We start from the raw sequence: 18,054 nt of genomic DNA, 5'->3' as shown, positions 1-18,054 counted from the left end.
TGTAATTTTAGACAATTTTAATTATTGCTGACCTGTAAAAGTACATTTGTACATTATTACCAATAAATACTCTACTCTAAACATAATACAGTCGAACCTCGATTATCCGTCTCTCCATTAACGTCACCTCTGTTAACCGTCAGGGTACATACAGAAGTTGTATCGACTACATGAGCAAAACTTTTAATGTAAAAAAACAAAAAAAAATTAATTTGATTTGTGATGAGGACACAAACGGCTATCCATTGCTGACAGATAAAGAAATCGTTGAAATGGCAACAAAGGCGGACCAAACAGATTCAGAAGCTGACACAGACTTGGAATTTGACTGTAGCTATGTTGATGAACTTATTGTAACTGACAAAGATTTGCATAAATAATCTAGAGAAGCTGCATCGAATATGCAATAATTCATCGAGTGGTATTCTCAACAAGAAGCCAATAAAGTAGATTGCATGATCTTATGCCGATTAAGAAATTCAGCCGTCGCAAAATGTGAAGCAACAGTAAAACAAACAAAAATTTCGGAATATCTTAAATCGATTCGATTGTACGAACACAAATCCGTCTTATATTGTCAAACAAACCATAAAAATGATTTGAGAGTTGTACTGTGAATTTTTAATTTTTTTTAATATTCTGTTAACCGTCTTTTCAATTATCCGTCATACCATTGGTCCGGTGCCCTGACGGATAATTGAGGTTCTACTGTACTGATATAATCTTCTTAATATTATTTCTAAATTTAAAGAGTATAGTACTTTTTAACACATTTCAGCAAAATGATATTAATTCTGATAAAGATAAAAAATATATGAGTTTTTTTCATTTCCTGAAAAATCTCACAACATGCACATTGCACATATGTACAAGATTTGGCACTGAGACCGACGATATATGAATATATTATATCATGTTATATTTTGTGTATTGTTTGAATTTGAACAAAAAATGCAAACCTTTATTGTTATTATTAGATGCAGATATTTCCTCTTGTATAATATAGTAAGACAAAACATTGAATATAACAAGTGTTACCAAAATAGTTCAATTTCAAATTTTTATTTTATTATTGAATCCTATGCAGGAACAATGTTGTAAATTCCAAATCAGATTTTGTCGACAACTTGAGAAAAATATGCAAGTAGTAATGATTTGAAAAAAGGAACTTTATGAGGATAACATGATAGACTATAGGATGCATCAAGTAAAGTCTTTTAATATTCCCAATGCTCGGCAGTACATTATTTTGCACATATAGAACTTTGTTCCTGGAAAACCAACATACAACTATTGTGGTTACGCAAACATTGTTCCAGCATGGGATTCAATTATTTTCATAGAAGACACAATTTTTTTCAAGACATGACTACTATCTGATGTATCTCTTTTAATTTGAAAAATGCCAAATGTAATATTTAGTCAAATTCTTAGTGTTCTGCACACACATACACACACTTTGTCTAGATCTAGAGTGACCCGTAGCTATTTTTCCACTCTATTTATGAGTTAAAGATTAAGGACAGGTTGTTCTTCCAACATGTTTATTATTTTCTTGAACCAAACGAATTGAGGTTTGTCAGGGTTGACAGCTATCTTCCACTACATAAACTTTATTAAATTAAAAGCTTCATGTAGATTTGTCGCAGTACATACTTCATTTTGTATATTTGGCAGCTATTAATGTATTTCATACATACAGAATTACAATAATCGTGGCAGTACTAGCTGTTCTCATGTTTTGAATAAATATTATAATTTCCAACTAATAACATATTAAAATAATATAATATGACCAGGGGTTTTCTGTAGCTTGTAGATTATAATAATATGTGTAAGTATTAAAGCACTATTTTCCATAGTTAAAAATATTATTTTATGTAGTAAGTTTTATGAAATAAAAGCACATACTTATCTAAAACAAATTTATTTTATTTTACAAAATTTACAAAAAGTACATCTCAAGTATATTTTGAAATATTACATAGAATGAGTAGAGAATGAAAGAGCATATCTATTGGAGAATACACAGGATAGAGAAGCAGGGATCTATATAAAGATGATCAACTCTAGGAACTCATTCACTAAACCCCTAACAAAACAGAAAAAAACCTGATATACTTGAAAATTAAGTCAGACTGGTGATCAAACTCAAATTTAACAAACCACCAGGTCCAACAATTAAAATACTTTGAAGATGCTATAAGACCAGATACCTACAGAAAACATGGAAACACTCATAAAGAAACGTAACTAGAAAGCAATAGAAAATTTTAAATATTTGTTTACGAAAACTAAGATTGGTTCCTACAAAATAAATTTGTGTTACAGTGAACAAAAGCAAATGTAATACTGTTTATAGAATAGAATATCTTTATTAATTCATTTAGATAACACTGTGATATACCTACTGCCATGATTAGCGAAAACACCATATCTGCATAGACATCACATTTGAGTAAAATCCATTTTTGTTTAAGTATTTGTATACATTTACACAAGATACAGCATAAGATGCAGTGTGTTTAATGTGTTTTGGTTTAACTTACGTCATTTTTAGTAAGCAAATAAGATATATATGCACATTTGGGTTAGAAAGAAGTAAAAATTAAATTTTTGCAGATACAGTGTTTTCTCTAAGCACAGCAGTATAGGACAAGCCATATATGTAGTTACATAGAACATAATCAACAAGTCATACAGGACAATTATATAAAACATAATCAACAAACTATAAATTAATAAAAAAAGATATTATGCAATATAGAGTGTCTCTGAACCCGTCGGTCCTCATTCCTTGTAGTCTTTTATTAAGTCAAAGTAATCATTTAGGTTGTAAACACATAATTTGATCAAGCATGATTTTAATTTATTTTTGAATATTATTTTCATTTCTCATATCAAGTGGCAAACAATTGTAAAATTTAGATCCTGTAAAATCAGGACTAGTATCAAAAAGAGTTGTGAAATGTTTACACACACGCTTATCAACCTCCCGTGCCTTGTCGTGTAATTATGATAGTCAGAGTTGAGAGTAAAATTTTGAAATTTAGTTTTAACATGAATAATGCACTTATAAATGTATAAAGCATGGAAAGTCAGTCTTTGTTCAATAAAATATTTACGACATGATTGTCTATTATCGATAGATATTAAATATCAATCTAAGAATTCTCTTTTTAGTTACAAAAACTCTAGAAGAGTTTCCCTACACGACAACATTATAGGCTATAATATGACTCATATATATGAGTAAACCAATGCATAGTACACACTTATCAATTGATTGGTATTAAATAGAGTTTTCAACTGAAGGATCGCATACTAACCCTTATTCATTTTTTTGCAGACTTTAGTAACGTTTTCATCCCATGTCATATTACTTTCTAGAATGCTACCAAGAAATACTGTTGTATCACTAAAAGGTATTTCCTCAGAATTAACTGTGATCTTATAATCATGGGATGGCTTACTGCACGAGTAGCACTGCATACAAATAGTTTTCTTTGCATATACATTTACCATTAAAGAGTTCCTTTTACACCAGGTTGTAAATTCCTGTGCTACCAAGTTCATTTTGGATATGAGTTCCGACTTCAGTTGAACAATAATTGTTGAATCATCTGCATAGAGACCTGTATGATCTGCAGTTAAAAAATTTATCAAATTCATCATTCTCTTTGCCTTATCCCTATGCGGGTCGGCTTCCTTAATAATCTATGTTGGGATTATTTGTGCTTTTCAATTATCCATGCTAGGTTCAGACATCATTTCATTCTGTGTTAATAATTACTGTTTGTGTGCTGTGGTTATAACACATCTTTCTAAAGCATATATTTCTTTAGGAAATCATTATAATTATTATTATTATTGTTTTATATTTTGTTTATTTTTATTGGATATTGCACAGACATTAAAACAACAAACAACTGTCAACTAAAATTTAAATTCTAGCTTATATTATGTTATGATCACACTCAGCTTTCTAACCAATCGCAAGCCGGGATTTTGTAGCCAATCATAGCCTTGCGAAATTTCTTTTTGTTGGGTGCTACAGACTCTAGTTTTTCCTGGCGTTGTCGTCCATCTTTGAAATTTTGAGCGCCCTCTGTTGGAATTTAATGTTACGATGTCTAACGTCTAACCTATAAATATAAAATAAATAGATTTCAAAAATCAAAATTTAGTTCAAGATAGTTTTGCTGTATATTATAGTTTTATAGATGTGAACTTTTAAGTAATTTAATAAATATGAACATTTTAGAACTTTACAGTGGTATAGGTGGTATGCACTTAGCTTTGAAAGGTACAAAAATAAATAGATTTAAAATATACTATCATTACTAATACTAATAGTTTCTTATATTTTGTAGATAGTGGTGTTACAGGCAATATTGTGGCATCTGTTGAAATAAACAATATAGCCAATGAAATTTATAAGTTAAATTTCCCCGAAACATACTTGTGGAATGCAAATATTGAAGGAATAACTGTAGAAGATATAAAGAAATTAAATGTAGATACAATATTGATGTCACCTCCATGTCAGCCTTTTACTAGAAATGGTCTACAAAACGATATAAAAGATCCAAGAACGGCCTCATTTATTCATCTATTAAACATATTTCCTCAATTAAATATCAAATATTTACTCATAGAAAATGTTAAGGGGTTTGAAAACTCTGAGATGAGAGATATGCTGGTCAAAGTTTTATCAGAAAATGATTATAGCTATCAAGAGTTTATAGTAAGCCCCCATCAAATAGGGGTTCCAAATTCGAGACATAGATATTATTGCTTAGCTAGGAAACATGAAAGATTCTCCTTTGAAATTGAAGATTTGGTATGTTCCTAGATTGTCTTTATAGTTATTTGAAAGCTTCATATTTGTTTAAGAAAATATTCCCATAAGAATTAAAGTGTATAAATTTTTAGATATTTCATTAGCTAATGTTCTGATAACTTTTTGAAATGAATACTTCTTATCGCTCGGTATATTTTTACAGGAGCCCAAAATCATATTTAGGGTGACTTGAAAAATCAAGATGTGTTCAGTAAACTTGCTGCCTACAGTCAACTATATAATATGCATACACATACACTTATAATTTTATATATTTTTTATAGCAAGTTGAGAACAACAACAACAATTAAATTAACAGCCATACCTTTGAGCAAGTCAAAGAATTCACGTATCTTGGATCGCTAGTAAATGCAACAAACATGACAAGTGACGAAATAAAAAGACTCACAGCAATAGCAAACAGAACTGTTCACAGTCTCCAGAAATATTAAAAAAATAAAAATATAAAAGTTGCAGTAAAGCTAAATACAGGGTGTAACAAAAATACAGGTCATAAATTTAATCACATATTCTGGGACCAAAAATAGTTTGATTGAACCTAACTTACCTTAGTACAAATGTGCACATAAAAAAAGTTACGGCCCTTTGAAGTTACAAAATGAAAATCGATTTTTTCGAAAATATCGAAAACTATTAGAGATTTTTTATTGAAAATGGACATGTGGCATTTTTATGGCAGGAATATCTTAAAGAAAAATTATAGTCAAATTTGTGCACCCCATAAAAATTTTATTCACTTAAAACCCCCCAAACTTTTTGTGTACTTTCCAATTAAATTATTATTGTGATACCATTAGTTAAATTCAATATTTTTAAAACTTTTTTGGCTCTTGTTATTTTTTCGACAAGGCAGTTTTTATCGAGTTGCAGCTTCTTTTCTAATATGTTCACATAAAGATTTTTTGGGGGTTTTGTTCCTTTAAACCCCGCAAATGGTTGTGTACGTTCCAATTAAACTATTACTGAGATACCATTAGTTAAACACAGTGTTTTTAAAACTTTTTTGGTTCTTTGTATTTTTTCGATAAGGCACCTTTTATCGAGATGTGGCTTCTTTTTTAATATGGTTCAAAATATACCTAAAAATGTAAATCATAAATAAATTTTCTTATTATTATCAAGTCTCCTTAATTGTACTTAGCCATATACAAATATGTGGTCGATTTGGCAAATATGCAAAATATCTCGATAAAAACTGACTTTTCGAAAAAGTACTAAGAGGCAAAAAAAATTTTAAAACACTGTGTTTAACTAATGGTACTACAATAATAAATTGGAACGTACATAAAAGTTTGGGGGGGGGGGCAGGTTTAAAGGAACAAAACCCCCATAATTTTTATGGGTTGTCTAAATTTCACTATAGCTTTTTCTTAAGATACTACTACCATAAGAATGCCACATGTTCATCTTCAATAAACAAAAAGAATGTGTGTGTACTTTGTACGCACGTAAGAAGTTATACTTCTAAATATGATTTCAATGAAATAAATATACTTTTGGACAGTTTATTTGTATTTTATTTAAAGATTAAATTAATTTTTACTTACTATTTTCCAAAAATTTTTATTAAAACAATACCAAAAATTAAAAAAAAAGATTAGAAAACACCAGAATTTGAACCGGGGACCTCTTGATCTCCAGCCCAACGCTCTACCATTGAGCTATACCCTTTTGTTTATACGGGCTACAAGATTTCTCAGACATAGTGACAAACATACGAAGTGAATTATAAAATACTTTAAATATTACTGATTATCTTATTCCCGAGGTAGACAAGTCCAAATACACAAAAATTATAATAATAGTTATTTATGATATAAATGTTAAAAGCACAATTTTAAGGCACACATGTGAAAGATTCGCTTCGCTCATTCTGCAATTCACATGAGTGCCTTAAAAAAGTACTTTTTAACACCTATATCATACAATATTTTTTCTACAAACGTCTTATATATCAACAATTATAATTTATTCATTCTCAATTACAGGACAATACCTACAAAAACTTTTACTTGAACTTGACTGACATTCCATTTTTATATTTTTCTTGACATTACATCAAAACTGCCTATACTGTCAATACATAAATCATAACAACTATAGAATAACATCTACTTTTATTTTTGTATATTCTAACAAATTTTAATAGTTTTTTTCTATGAGCGTGTTAAAAATGCAATAATACAGTTTAAATTAAATTTAAAAAAACCTTTTAAACCACCTTTTTCAAATTGCGTAAGTTGTTTTATTAATATTAATGTTAATAAATGAAATATAAATATTTTGACGTTTCACAATTTGACAATTCACTTTTAACTGCAGTGCCTTAAAATTTTTAAAGCACTGGTGCTTTAAAGTAGCATTTTTAACGCTCCTATGGAGTGCTGTAAATTGCATTTTAACACATTTATAGAAAAATATATTTAAAAACACTAATATATCCTTTCCCTACCTTTTCTGGACTGATGCATACATAAATTAAAACATTTAGTAACGAACTCCATACTGTCTGTGTGCGCATGCGCGCAGATTAATAAAATTTCACCCTCAATCGCGCCTAAAGAAGTATAACTTCAAAAATCTCCAATAGTTTTCGATATATTGGAAAAAATCGATTTTCATTTTGTAACTTCAAAGGGCTGTAACTTTTTTTATGTGCACATTTGTACTAAGGTAAGTTAGGTTCAATCAAACTATTTTTGGTCCCAGAATATGTGATTAAATTTATGACCTGTATTTTTGTTACACCCTGTATACAGCGTGTCTACTTGAGTTGGAAACATATGGGAAACTTTTTTATTATTAATTTTACGAAAAAAAGTTATTCTTTATAAAAAGTTCTGCATGCCCCAAAACCTAAGATTCAATTATCAGATATCAAATTTTCTCAATATTATACGAGGTATGTCAAAAAATATGAATTTCGGCTAAGGGTAAAGTACCTTTATTTCTCTCAATATCGAAAATTCTTATTATGAAAAGTTGTTTGGAAATAAAAACCAAGCTCAAATATGTAATTACATGCTTCTAATTGGAAAAAAATATTTTCCAAATTTTTCTCAAATTTATTGATACTAACTTCGTTTTTATTCATTACACATACGATAACTCTTTTATTATTACTTTTACGAAAAAAAGGTATTCTTTATAAAAATCTCTGTATGTCCTAAGACCGAAGATTCAACCAACAGATATGACATTTTATTAATTTTATACGAGTTATGTCAAAAAATATGAATTTCACTCAAGAGTAAAGTACCTTTATTTTTCACAATATTGAAAACGGTTATTAAAAAAGTTGTTTAGAATTAAAAACTATGTGTCAATATGCAATTACATCCTTCTAATTGAAATACTGTGAAATATAAAGGTGCTATATTATTGAGCGAATTTCATATTTTTTGACACACCTCGTATAAAATTAATAAAAGTTGATATATCATGGTTGTGTCTTAGATTTTAGACCATGCAAAGTTTTTTATGAAGAATAACTTTTTTTCGTAAAATGAATAATAAACGAGTTATGATATTTGTAATAATTAAAAACGATGTTGGGTATCCATAAATTTGAGAAAAATATTTTTTTTTTCAATAAGAAGCATGTAATTGCATATTTCATCTTAGTTTTTAATTCCAAACAACTTTTTATCATAAGAATTTTCGATATTGAGAGAAATAAAGGTACTTTACCCTTAGCCGAAATTCATATTTTTTGACATACCTCGTATAATATTGAGAAAATTTGATATCTGATAATTGAATCTTAGGTTTTGGGGCATGCAGAACTTTTTATAAAGAATAACTTTTTTTCGTAAAATTAATAATAAAAAAGTTTCCCATATGTTTCCAACTCAAGTAGACACGCTGTATATCAGACCTTACAATAAGACCGGTTTTGATATATGGGGCTGAAACATGGACCTTATCTCAAAATATGAAAGGTTCTTGGTATTTTTGAGAGAACAATTTTGGGGTCTTAAATGAAAACTGAGGAGATTGAGGAGAATACTAGCACCTGTGAGGGAAAACGGAATATTCAGAATTTGATACAAGCTTTATCAACTTTATAAGGAAACATCCCTATCAGACTTCATTATAAGAATGGGAGGGGATAGGCTACCAAAAAGAGCACAGTATGCTAGAATGCACGGAAAGACCTGTTGGAAAGCCAAGAAAGAGCTGGGAAGATGACAGTAAACAGCGATGCACAAGCACTTTTAGGAGTCCGTTTATGGAGAAGAGCAGCCAGACAAACAAGGGTGGAGGAAATAAATAAAGGAGGCCAAGGCTCAATTTGGGCTGTAGTGCCATGGAAGAAGAAGAAGAAATGAAAATGGGCTATGGCATCGAATATATAACTTTTAACTATATCAGTTACACATTGATCCAGCTATTGTGAAATTCGTTAAAATGCAGAGACTTAGATGGGCTGGACACATTGCTAGGATGTCAGATCACGAATACACGAAGATATTAACTTTTTCAAAACCAGAGGGCACAAGAAATAGAGGATGACCACGAAAAAGATGGATTGATGATGTGAAGGAGGACCTAATGATTCTAAGGGTCAAAAGATGGAGGGAAGTTGTCAGGAATCAACAGGAGTGGCAAATTCTTTGCAAACAGGCCAAGATCCACAACCGATTGTCTAGTTATTTATGATGATGGAAACAACTGGACGGATTTGGCTAATTTTGACTTTAAAATATTTGTATACAATAAAGTAAATAAAATTATACAAATTAAAATAAAATTAGATTAAATAAAATCGGATGGAATTAGAGATTAAAAATTAAATTAAATCATAATAAACAGACATCAAATTTCATTAACCTACATAGAATTTAACCCTTTGACAGCGGGAACCTCATCCCGCTCGAGGCACTTTAGGTGGGCGGTTCACGCCCATTCATTCAGAAACCATCTGATGACATTATATTTTATATTTTGTTTACGTTATATTTTGTCTATACGCAAATAATCGCTAACCGCAGCGAAGCGGTTAGCCCTGTTGCATATACAGCGTGTCCAATTATTCGGCATCATATGGGAAACTTTTTTATTCTTAGTTTTATGAAAAAAAGTTATTCTTTATGAAAAGTTGTGCATGGTCTAAAACTTAAAATACAACCATCAGTTATCAATTTTTTTAAGCCGTATACGAGGTATGTCAAAAAATATGAATTTTACTCAAGAGTAAAGTAGCTTTATTTTACACAATATTGAAAATTGTTATAATAAAAAGTTGTTTGGAATTAAGAACTATATTCTAATATGCAATTTCATCCTTCTAATAGAAATTTTTTTTTTGAAAATTTTACTAACCAACATTATTTTCAGTTATTTATTTGAATTATGATAACTCTTTTATTATTAATTTTATGAAAAACAGTTATTCTTTATAAAATGTTCTGCAGGGTCTAAAACCTAAAATACAACCAGTCTAAATCAAATTTTGTCAATTTTATATGAGGTATATCAAAAAATATAAATTTGCTCAAGAGTACTTTAATAAAATACCGTTATTTTTTACAATTTTGAAAATTGTGCTTATGTAAAGTTGTTTGGAACTAAAAACCATGTTCTAATATGTAATTCCATCCTTCTTATTGAAATATTCTGAACTGTAAAGGTACTTTACTCTTGATCGAAATTCATCTTTTTTGACGTACCTCGTATAAAATTAATCAAATTTGATATTAGATGGTTGTATTTAGGGTTTTTAACCATGCAGAACTTTTTACAAGGAATAAGTGTTTTTCGTAAAATTAATAATAAAAGAGTTATCATAATAATCGAGTTGGGTTATCCATAATTAAAAAAAATTATTGTTTTTTTTTTCAATTAGAAGGATGAAATTGCATATTAGAATATAGTTCTTAATTCCAAACAACTTTTTTTTATAACAATTGTCAATATTGTGAAAAATAACGCTACTTTACTCTTGAGTAAAATTCATATTTTTTGACATACCTCGTATACGGCTTAAAAAAATTGATAACTGATGGTTGTATTTTAAGTTTTAGACCATGCACAACTTTTTATAAAGAATGACTTTTTTTCATAAAACTAAGAATAAAAAAATTTCCCATATGATGCCGACTTAATTGGCGTATATGCGTTTCCGCACATCTCGTGCACTACTGAAATTACGCAAATATGCGGTTCCCGCAGTCAAAGGGTTAACTAGCTATAAGAAGCATTCACTTCTGTTGGCACTCACTAAGTGCCACATTCTTATTAACTTCTCTACTAATTTTTAATATTTGTAGATGGATTCGTTTCCCGATCATTGTGAAACACAGGGATGTTTTAGCATAGAAGACATTTTGGAAGAGAACGTTGACCCAAAGTACTATCTTTCAGATAATATACTAATAAAATATTCCAATATAATTGACATCTGCTACAAACATTCTAAAAGATCTTGTTGTTTCACAAAAGCTTACAGCAGGTTTATAGAAGGCACAGGAAGTGTGTTCACTGATAGACCAGAGAAAGAAGTTGTGGAAGCGTTTAACAAAATTAAAACAACTGAATTAAGCACAGATTCAAAACTAAATTTGCTGAAATCATTGGGTTTAAGGTTTTTTACTCCTCGGGAAATATGCAGGTTGATGTGTTTTCCAGATGAGTTTTACTTTCCACCTGCAATTGGCGATAGGAAAAAATATATGGTTTTAGGTAATAGCATTAATGTTAGGGTTGTTTCGAAATTAATACAATTATTAACAAGTTAAGTAATATTATTGACTGTTATATTAAGTACAAACTTTTATAAAATTGTTGAAGCTAAAAAAAATAAAATATATAATAAATTGTTGATTTTATTTTCCTTAATTTTTTAGGTAACAATGTGACAGCTATTTTCATTGTCTCTGATTTAACCTAAAATTTTCCCACATCATACCATTAGATTTATGAAGAAATGAGAAGTATCATAAGAAAATATCCTAATCTGTAAACTGTGTAACTCCATTTATCCAAATTTTACACACAGACACAAAAAACTATATTTCTAAAGACTAATGCAAATACTACGTATCTCCCATTTTAAAAGATAGGATGGTAAAACGGAAATATTTGATAGATACACATATCACAAACCACCAATTTTTCTTGAAAATATCACTTTCTAAACATTGATAGATCAGTTGTGTGGTATGACAAACTAGGGAGTTACATATTTTTCGTACTAAATTTGGTGACAAGGAAGATACAGTGTATATGAAGAGGTCACTATTTGCTCATCTGGTAAAAATATGCATCTGCGATCTTTTTTAAATGATAAGTAGGGACTTTTTGAAACAGACGGCAGTAATAACTCATTTTCAGAGAATCATGGAGTTACGCAGTTTACAGTTTAGGACAACAATATACAGTTGTTCCAATGGATCTTTGTATGTGCATGAAATTATTCACAAATTACTTTTTATACTAGGTTTCTTTTTTACTCACAGAAACTAGTACTGTAAAATCAACCCGCTCGTTTATAGAAACCACAATAACTTAAACAAGGATAAGCGATACTGTATGTCTTTGATACATTTTTCTAAAATTTTTGACGTTTTTAACTGACATTGGTGTTTTTCTTTGTGTTGAAAAAAAGTTTTTCATAATACAGTAGAACCCCGTAAATCCGAACCCCGCGAATCCGAACTTTCAGCAAATCCGAACCAACGGAAAGTGAAAAAAATTTAAAAATTCAAGACAAAAACTTAAAAACATGTTTATTATACAGAGTAAAGCCAGAAAATTAGACAATGTAGGATTACTAGGACTTTGACATTTAAAATTTCTTAAAAATAAATATTATACTTTAATATATAGGTTTATAAAGGTTAAACACAAACTTATTTTGGTTCTCTCGTAGTCAACTTGAGTCCAAAAATATTGTCCACACTCTTGCGAGAACGTTTGGCTACTCAAAATCACAATGAAAGCTTTGAACTACTAGTTAAGGCTAACTTTCGGATAATCCGAACAGGCTGTCCCCCCAATTAGTTCGGATTTGCGGGGTTCTACTGTATTAAACTTTTAGTCTTTGTTCATACATTTCATTGTAATTTTTATTTACCACAATAAGTGTTAGAACAACCGTTGCTCTGTTATTTGTTTACTTCCGGTAATTATTTATTTTTAAGCTAATGAGACAAGTAATATTTTTAAACTACAAATTGTCATTATACTACATGAGTCTCAGAGTTTGGCTATAGTTCTTTTGAACAGAAACATTTATTTTCGAGATTACTGTTGTTTTGTTTTACCATTCTATATTTATCTTTATATTAGTACCAGTCAGTATGATGTTCAAGCTGTTTAGTGTCGAGTCCATCAATTTCCTCAATAGTGAAAAAAGATCAAAACATCAATAAAGTAACTTTATAAAATACATCCATTGGGATAATAGCCACTTCCTAATACTGACTGACCTACCTTTCACTTAATGGTTTGATTTAACTTGTCTGCAAGTCAATCATTACGTTGGTGCAAAGATCCTTTGGAATAACTGTACCATATTTGAACATTAGTATTTAGTCTGATAATATGGGTTCTATACACTAAAATACAGCCTATGTTTTACATATTGAACCTAATATAGTGATGAGCACGCTAATAACCGGCAAAATAGCAGAAAAAATGGAAAACATATTAAGTTGTGAGATAAATTGAAATGAAACTAGTCGAGCTGGGAAAGTTAGCGATATTAACCTAAAGATTTACATTATATTAATTGTTCCCACCTTTAGACGTATTGGACAAGTTTGGCAACTGTCACAGTGACAGTTTTAGTTGACAATACTCCTCTGATATGTTGAAAGGTGGGAACAATCAATATATTGTAAATCTTTAGGTTAATATCGCTTAATTTTCCAGCTCGATTAGTTTTATTTCTTTTTATCTCACAACTTAATACGTTTTCCATCTTTTGTGCTATTTTGCCGGTTATTAGCGCGCTCATCACTGTATACAAGTGAGTTATCACACAGCATTAATGAAAAATTTGCACTACAGTTCATTTATTGTTAAACTTCCATTCCTGTCTGCACATGGGGCACTGCTGATTGACTGGCTGAGATTGCAACCATTTGACTATACAGTGCATATGAAAACAATGTGAACATTGGCCCCACACTAGGGGACAGTCATCTCCAGGTAACTTACAATCTGGACAACACCCGTCGAACGGCATTCTACATATTCCGCAATTATCATCGTTCGCAACCCATCTCCAAGTAGCCACACCTTTCCAATTTGTGATAGTTACTTTCATTTCTGTAAATTTGTTTAGAAATATTTGCCCAACAGTTTTTTGTTTATATTTATATTTTCTTATCATATATATAGGTTATATCAAATGCATAGAAAAAAGTGTTGTGTGATTTGGTAGAATGCGATCTTACCCTTCAAAAAATATGTCACGTATTTCAGCACCTGGAAAATTGGAAGGATACTACAAATCTGGCCTCCACATAAGTGGTCTGTAGCTTCGACATGATACGTGTGAAATTTTAAACGTTCTTGCTGTTGATTGGATAGGAAGGGTAGCGTTATCTAGCCTCCACGCTAGGTACACCATAGCCTCCATACGGTAGTTCCAATATTGATTATTTTATTCACGTGGACAATAAAGGTAAAACACAAACAACTTTTGTTTCTTAATTATTTATTTATACAATAATGTGACATTTTACATGAAAATATGAGTATTTAATTTCAATTAAATATATGTTTACTTGTTGAATTTATCGGCTGCACACAACAGCTGATCGGCCATTAGACCCAACAACAAAACGCGAAATAAAATGTGTATTTTAAAACTGTTGGATAAACAGTACTACAATCAGAAAAACTTACCTTTAAAAAGGTACTCGATTATGAAATAACAAAAATATCAAAAAACACGACTGAATATCAGCTTTTTATGGTGACACAAACTAAACACAAACACCAAACCAAACACATCACATAACCGACCATATAAAATAAGTGAACGACAACGAACGAACGAACACGAACACAGATTACAGATTCACAGATAGCGCAGGATTTGTCAAAAGTCATGTTCCACCAATCACAATGCCGACATCAGCGCCTCTGACTAAACGGAAGGAAAATAAATACGATTACATGTTTTTTATTAGAGTTAGCGGGGCATGATCAAATGTTATATCCATATGCCCTGCGAACTCGATGGAAAAAATTGGTTCCATATATATAGTGAGCTTCCGGAATTAGAGATGGCGACACATAATGTGGATCGCTAATATATGTGGTACAAGGCTAATTGAAAAGAAGAAGAATATTTGACAATTGAATGTCGAGTTGGACAGTTGTGTTTATTTGGTAACAGCGTTGCCACATTCAGCAGATTTCTACTTTTTAGATAGATTTTTGATATATTTTTTTTTAATTCTAGTAGGCAATATTTTTTAGTAGGTTTTTGGTATACGGTGATGAGCACGCTAATAACCGGCAAAAAAGCTCAAAAGATGGAAAACATAATACATTGCGAAACAAAAAGAGATGAAACTAGTGGAGGTGGAAATTATCGTTATAAACGTACTATTAATTAACATAGCTTTTTAGATATTTACATAGTTTTCCAACTGTAGACGTCTGTGACAGCTGTGAGGAGTATTTTATAAAATTCTACTGTCACAGTGACAGTTGTCATACCTCTGATACGTCTAAAGGTGGGAAACTATGTAATGTAATGGTATTTTAGACGTTTATAACGATAATTTCCACCTCCACTAGTTTCATCTCTTTTTGTTTCGCAATGTATTATGTTTTCCATCTTTTGAGCTATTTTTCCGGTTATTAGCGCGCTCATCACTGTATATCAACATTTTCTGTGCTATGCATTATGACTAAAATGAAATTAACTCTATAGTATTTACATTTGACATTTTGTTACAATTTCCTAATGTCATTACCGAAAATAAGATTCAGGACGTAGGTATGAATACAGAGATTAGAGAAATAAATGAAACTGGTGTCTGATACCAAACTTTCTTGTTTCAAGCAGCAGTGCAGTAGTGTTTCGGGTAATATTTATATAACAAAGCGTTTTGACATTCGGTGAGGCTATTAAAATTAAACTAACGACGGAAAATTAAAATATGTATGTAAAATGTAACTTTGCAAAAATAATGTGTTTACCCGTTTCTATTAAAGTAAAATGAAAAAGATTTTTTTCCGTTTTTAACCGTATTACAACTGATGATCGCAATAAACTTTTGAATAAATAGTTATTTATGATATAAATGTTAAAAGTACACGTTTACGGCAAGCATGTGAAAGTTTGCAGAATGAGCGAAACGAGTTCTGCAATTCACATGAGTGCTTTAAAAATGTACTTTTTAACACGCATATCATACAATATTTTTTCTACAAACGTACCCAAGTAGCAATTTTTCGACGCATTGGTTGTCAGTACAAACAAATGCACTGTATATAACGTTGCCCGAGAGCATTTTAAGTTGTTTCGGCCAACGTCCCCTATCCCGACTGACATTGCGATGTTACAACTTTAAGTAATACCTTTAGTTACACGGGCAACTAATTTATTACCATTGTGACAACTACATATCACAGTTCAGTTTTTTCAACAATCGCAACGACTTAAAAACGTTATAATGCTAAACTAATTTACGCCCTGGCCGACTCTGAAGTTGTCTGTCACGACCCTAGGTGTTGTTCTAGGTGTGTGACACCTTTGCGGCAACTTCAGAAGGAGAAAAAGAATTTACTTTATAACCTTATTTTTTTCTTATTATTATATGTTTTATTTTGCTGGAAATTTTCGATTTATTTAAAATGTTTGTTTGTTTTTTTAATAGCTGGTTTCCATTCCATTGTCCACTGTTTTATCAGTAGATTTGATAACAATTATAACCTTAATCTTTCAATCTTTGTATCAGCTTTGCTAGACGGGGTTGCCTGCTAGACGGGGTTGCCTGCTAGACGGGGTTGTCAGGTCAGTTTTTACTCTTTCAGTAGTTTTGCTTTCACAAAATCAGTAGATTCTTTTTAGGACTTGTAAATACAGTATACTTATACAGTAATCTGCATATCCGTCTTAACTGTCCAAGAGGAATTCCAAAAAATTGGAAACCTAATTATTCCAAAACAACAACTGGTAATTACCATTTTTTAGCTAAAATCTACTAAATCAAAAACTAAAATATACTTAAGGATTTTTGGGATATATTTGGGATTTTTGATAATAAAAACAACAGCTAACTTAAGGGGATAGGCGCAAAATGTCGCCCGTTAAAATGTTCAATGTATTTTAAATGTTTTCATTTTTTGCGAATCCTGAGAAAACTAATAAGTATTTTGAAACATTTAAACGCAGAAAGAAAGATTACGTTATTACCGAGGACCGAAAGTCCCTGAAAACTTCTATAATGTTTATTTTAATAAGTTACAGGGGTGAAAAAAAGACAAAATAGTGTCATTTTAATTCCAAATATCTCATTCAAAAGAAACGTTTTGGTTGTTCTAAATAATGCAGTCTTTCATTCTGCGTTTAAATTTTTCAAAAATACTTATTATAGTTTCCTCATGATTCGAAAAAATGAATAGGTACATTTAACAACTAGAATATTTTGTCATCCACTATATAATTTTAACAGCTGCATGTCTGGATCAAATTCTTCAAACAATTGTTTCGTATTTAACATTAGAAACACGTGAACACAACATTTTGTGTTTTGCAAAGTTACATATGTTTAGATATTTTAGTTTTCCATCGTTAGCTTCTAATAGGCTCACCGAATGCCAGAACTCTTCAATAACACCTGAAATACTGCTTGCACTGTTACTTGAAATCTGCAAGTTTGTTACACAAGAATCCAGTTTCCAGTTTCATTTATCTGTAATATTCATCATCTACGTCCTGAATCTTATTTTCGGTAATGACCTAATTACTCTGAATCTTATTTTCGGTCTTATTTTCGGATTGGGAAATTGTAACCAAATGTGTGAAAATTAATTTAGAAATGGGGTAAATACTATTAAAAAGCAAATTTTATTTTAGTCATAACAAAATGTTGAAATATAACAAAAATCTACTAAACAATATTACCTACTAGAATATTTTAAAAAATATCAAAAATCTACCAAAAAAGTAGAAATCTCCAAAATGTGGCAACGCTGTTAAGGAGAATGCTACACTTTTG

General features: G+C 30.4%; 2 protein-coding genes across 3 annotated transcripts; one reads left to right on the top strand and one right to left on the bottom strand.

Annotated features, from left to right (window-relative positions):
• Positions 1 to 1,911: 1,911 nt before the first annotated feature.
• Positions 1,912 to 15,022, bottom strand: LOC126882369 (anaphase-promoting complex subunit 11). 2 transcript variants are annotated; one of them, XR_007697300.1, is made up of 2 exons: positions 14,269 to 15,022; positions 1,912 to 4,145 (listed from the first exon to the last, which is right to left on the bottom strand). XR_007697300.1 is itself a non-coding variant. In XM_050647267.1 (2 exons), exon 2 carries the CDS (start codon positions 14,136 to 14,138, stop codon positions 13,881 to 13,883), a length of 258 nt encoding a protein of 85 aa, XP_050503224.1. In that variant the 5' UTR covers positions 14,139 to 14,140; positions 14,269 to 14,389; the 3' UTR covers positions 11,590 to 13,880. The 2 variants fall into 2 exon arrangements, 1 of the variants encoding a protein (XP_050503224.1); XM_050647267.1 differs by lacking the exon at positions 1,912 to 4,145 and adding an exon at positions 11,590 to 14,140 and having other exon boundaries at positions 14,269 to 14,389.
• On the top strand, positions 4,107 to 11,687 carry LOC126882359 (tRNA (cytosine(38)-C(5))-methyltransferase). The gene is made up of 3 exons (XM_050647252.1): positions 4,107 to 4,306; positions 4,374 to 4,843; positions 11,137 to 11,687. Exons 1-3 carry the CDS (start codon positions 4,252 to 4,254, stop codon positions 11,602 to 11,604), a joined length of 993 nt encoding a protein of 330 aa, XP_050503209.1. The 5' UTR covers positions 4,107 to 4,251; the 3' UTR covers positions 11,605 to 11,687.
• Positions 15,023 to 18,054: the final 3,032 nt, after the last annotated feature.

The sequence above is a fragment of the Diabrotica virgifera genome, chromosome 1, assembly GCF_917563875.1.
Source record: "Diabrotica virgifera virgifera chromosome 1, PGI_DIABVI_V3a".
Classification (NCBI taxonomy): Eukaryota; Metazoa; Arthropoda; class Insecta; order Coleoptera; family Chrysomelidae; genus Diabrotica; species Diabrotica virgifera.
Note: the sequence above shows the minus strand (reverse complement) of the source record. Positions and strands in the feature narration are given on the sequence as shown.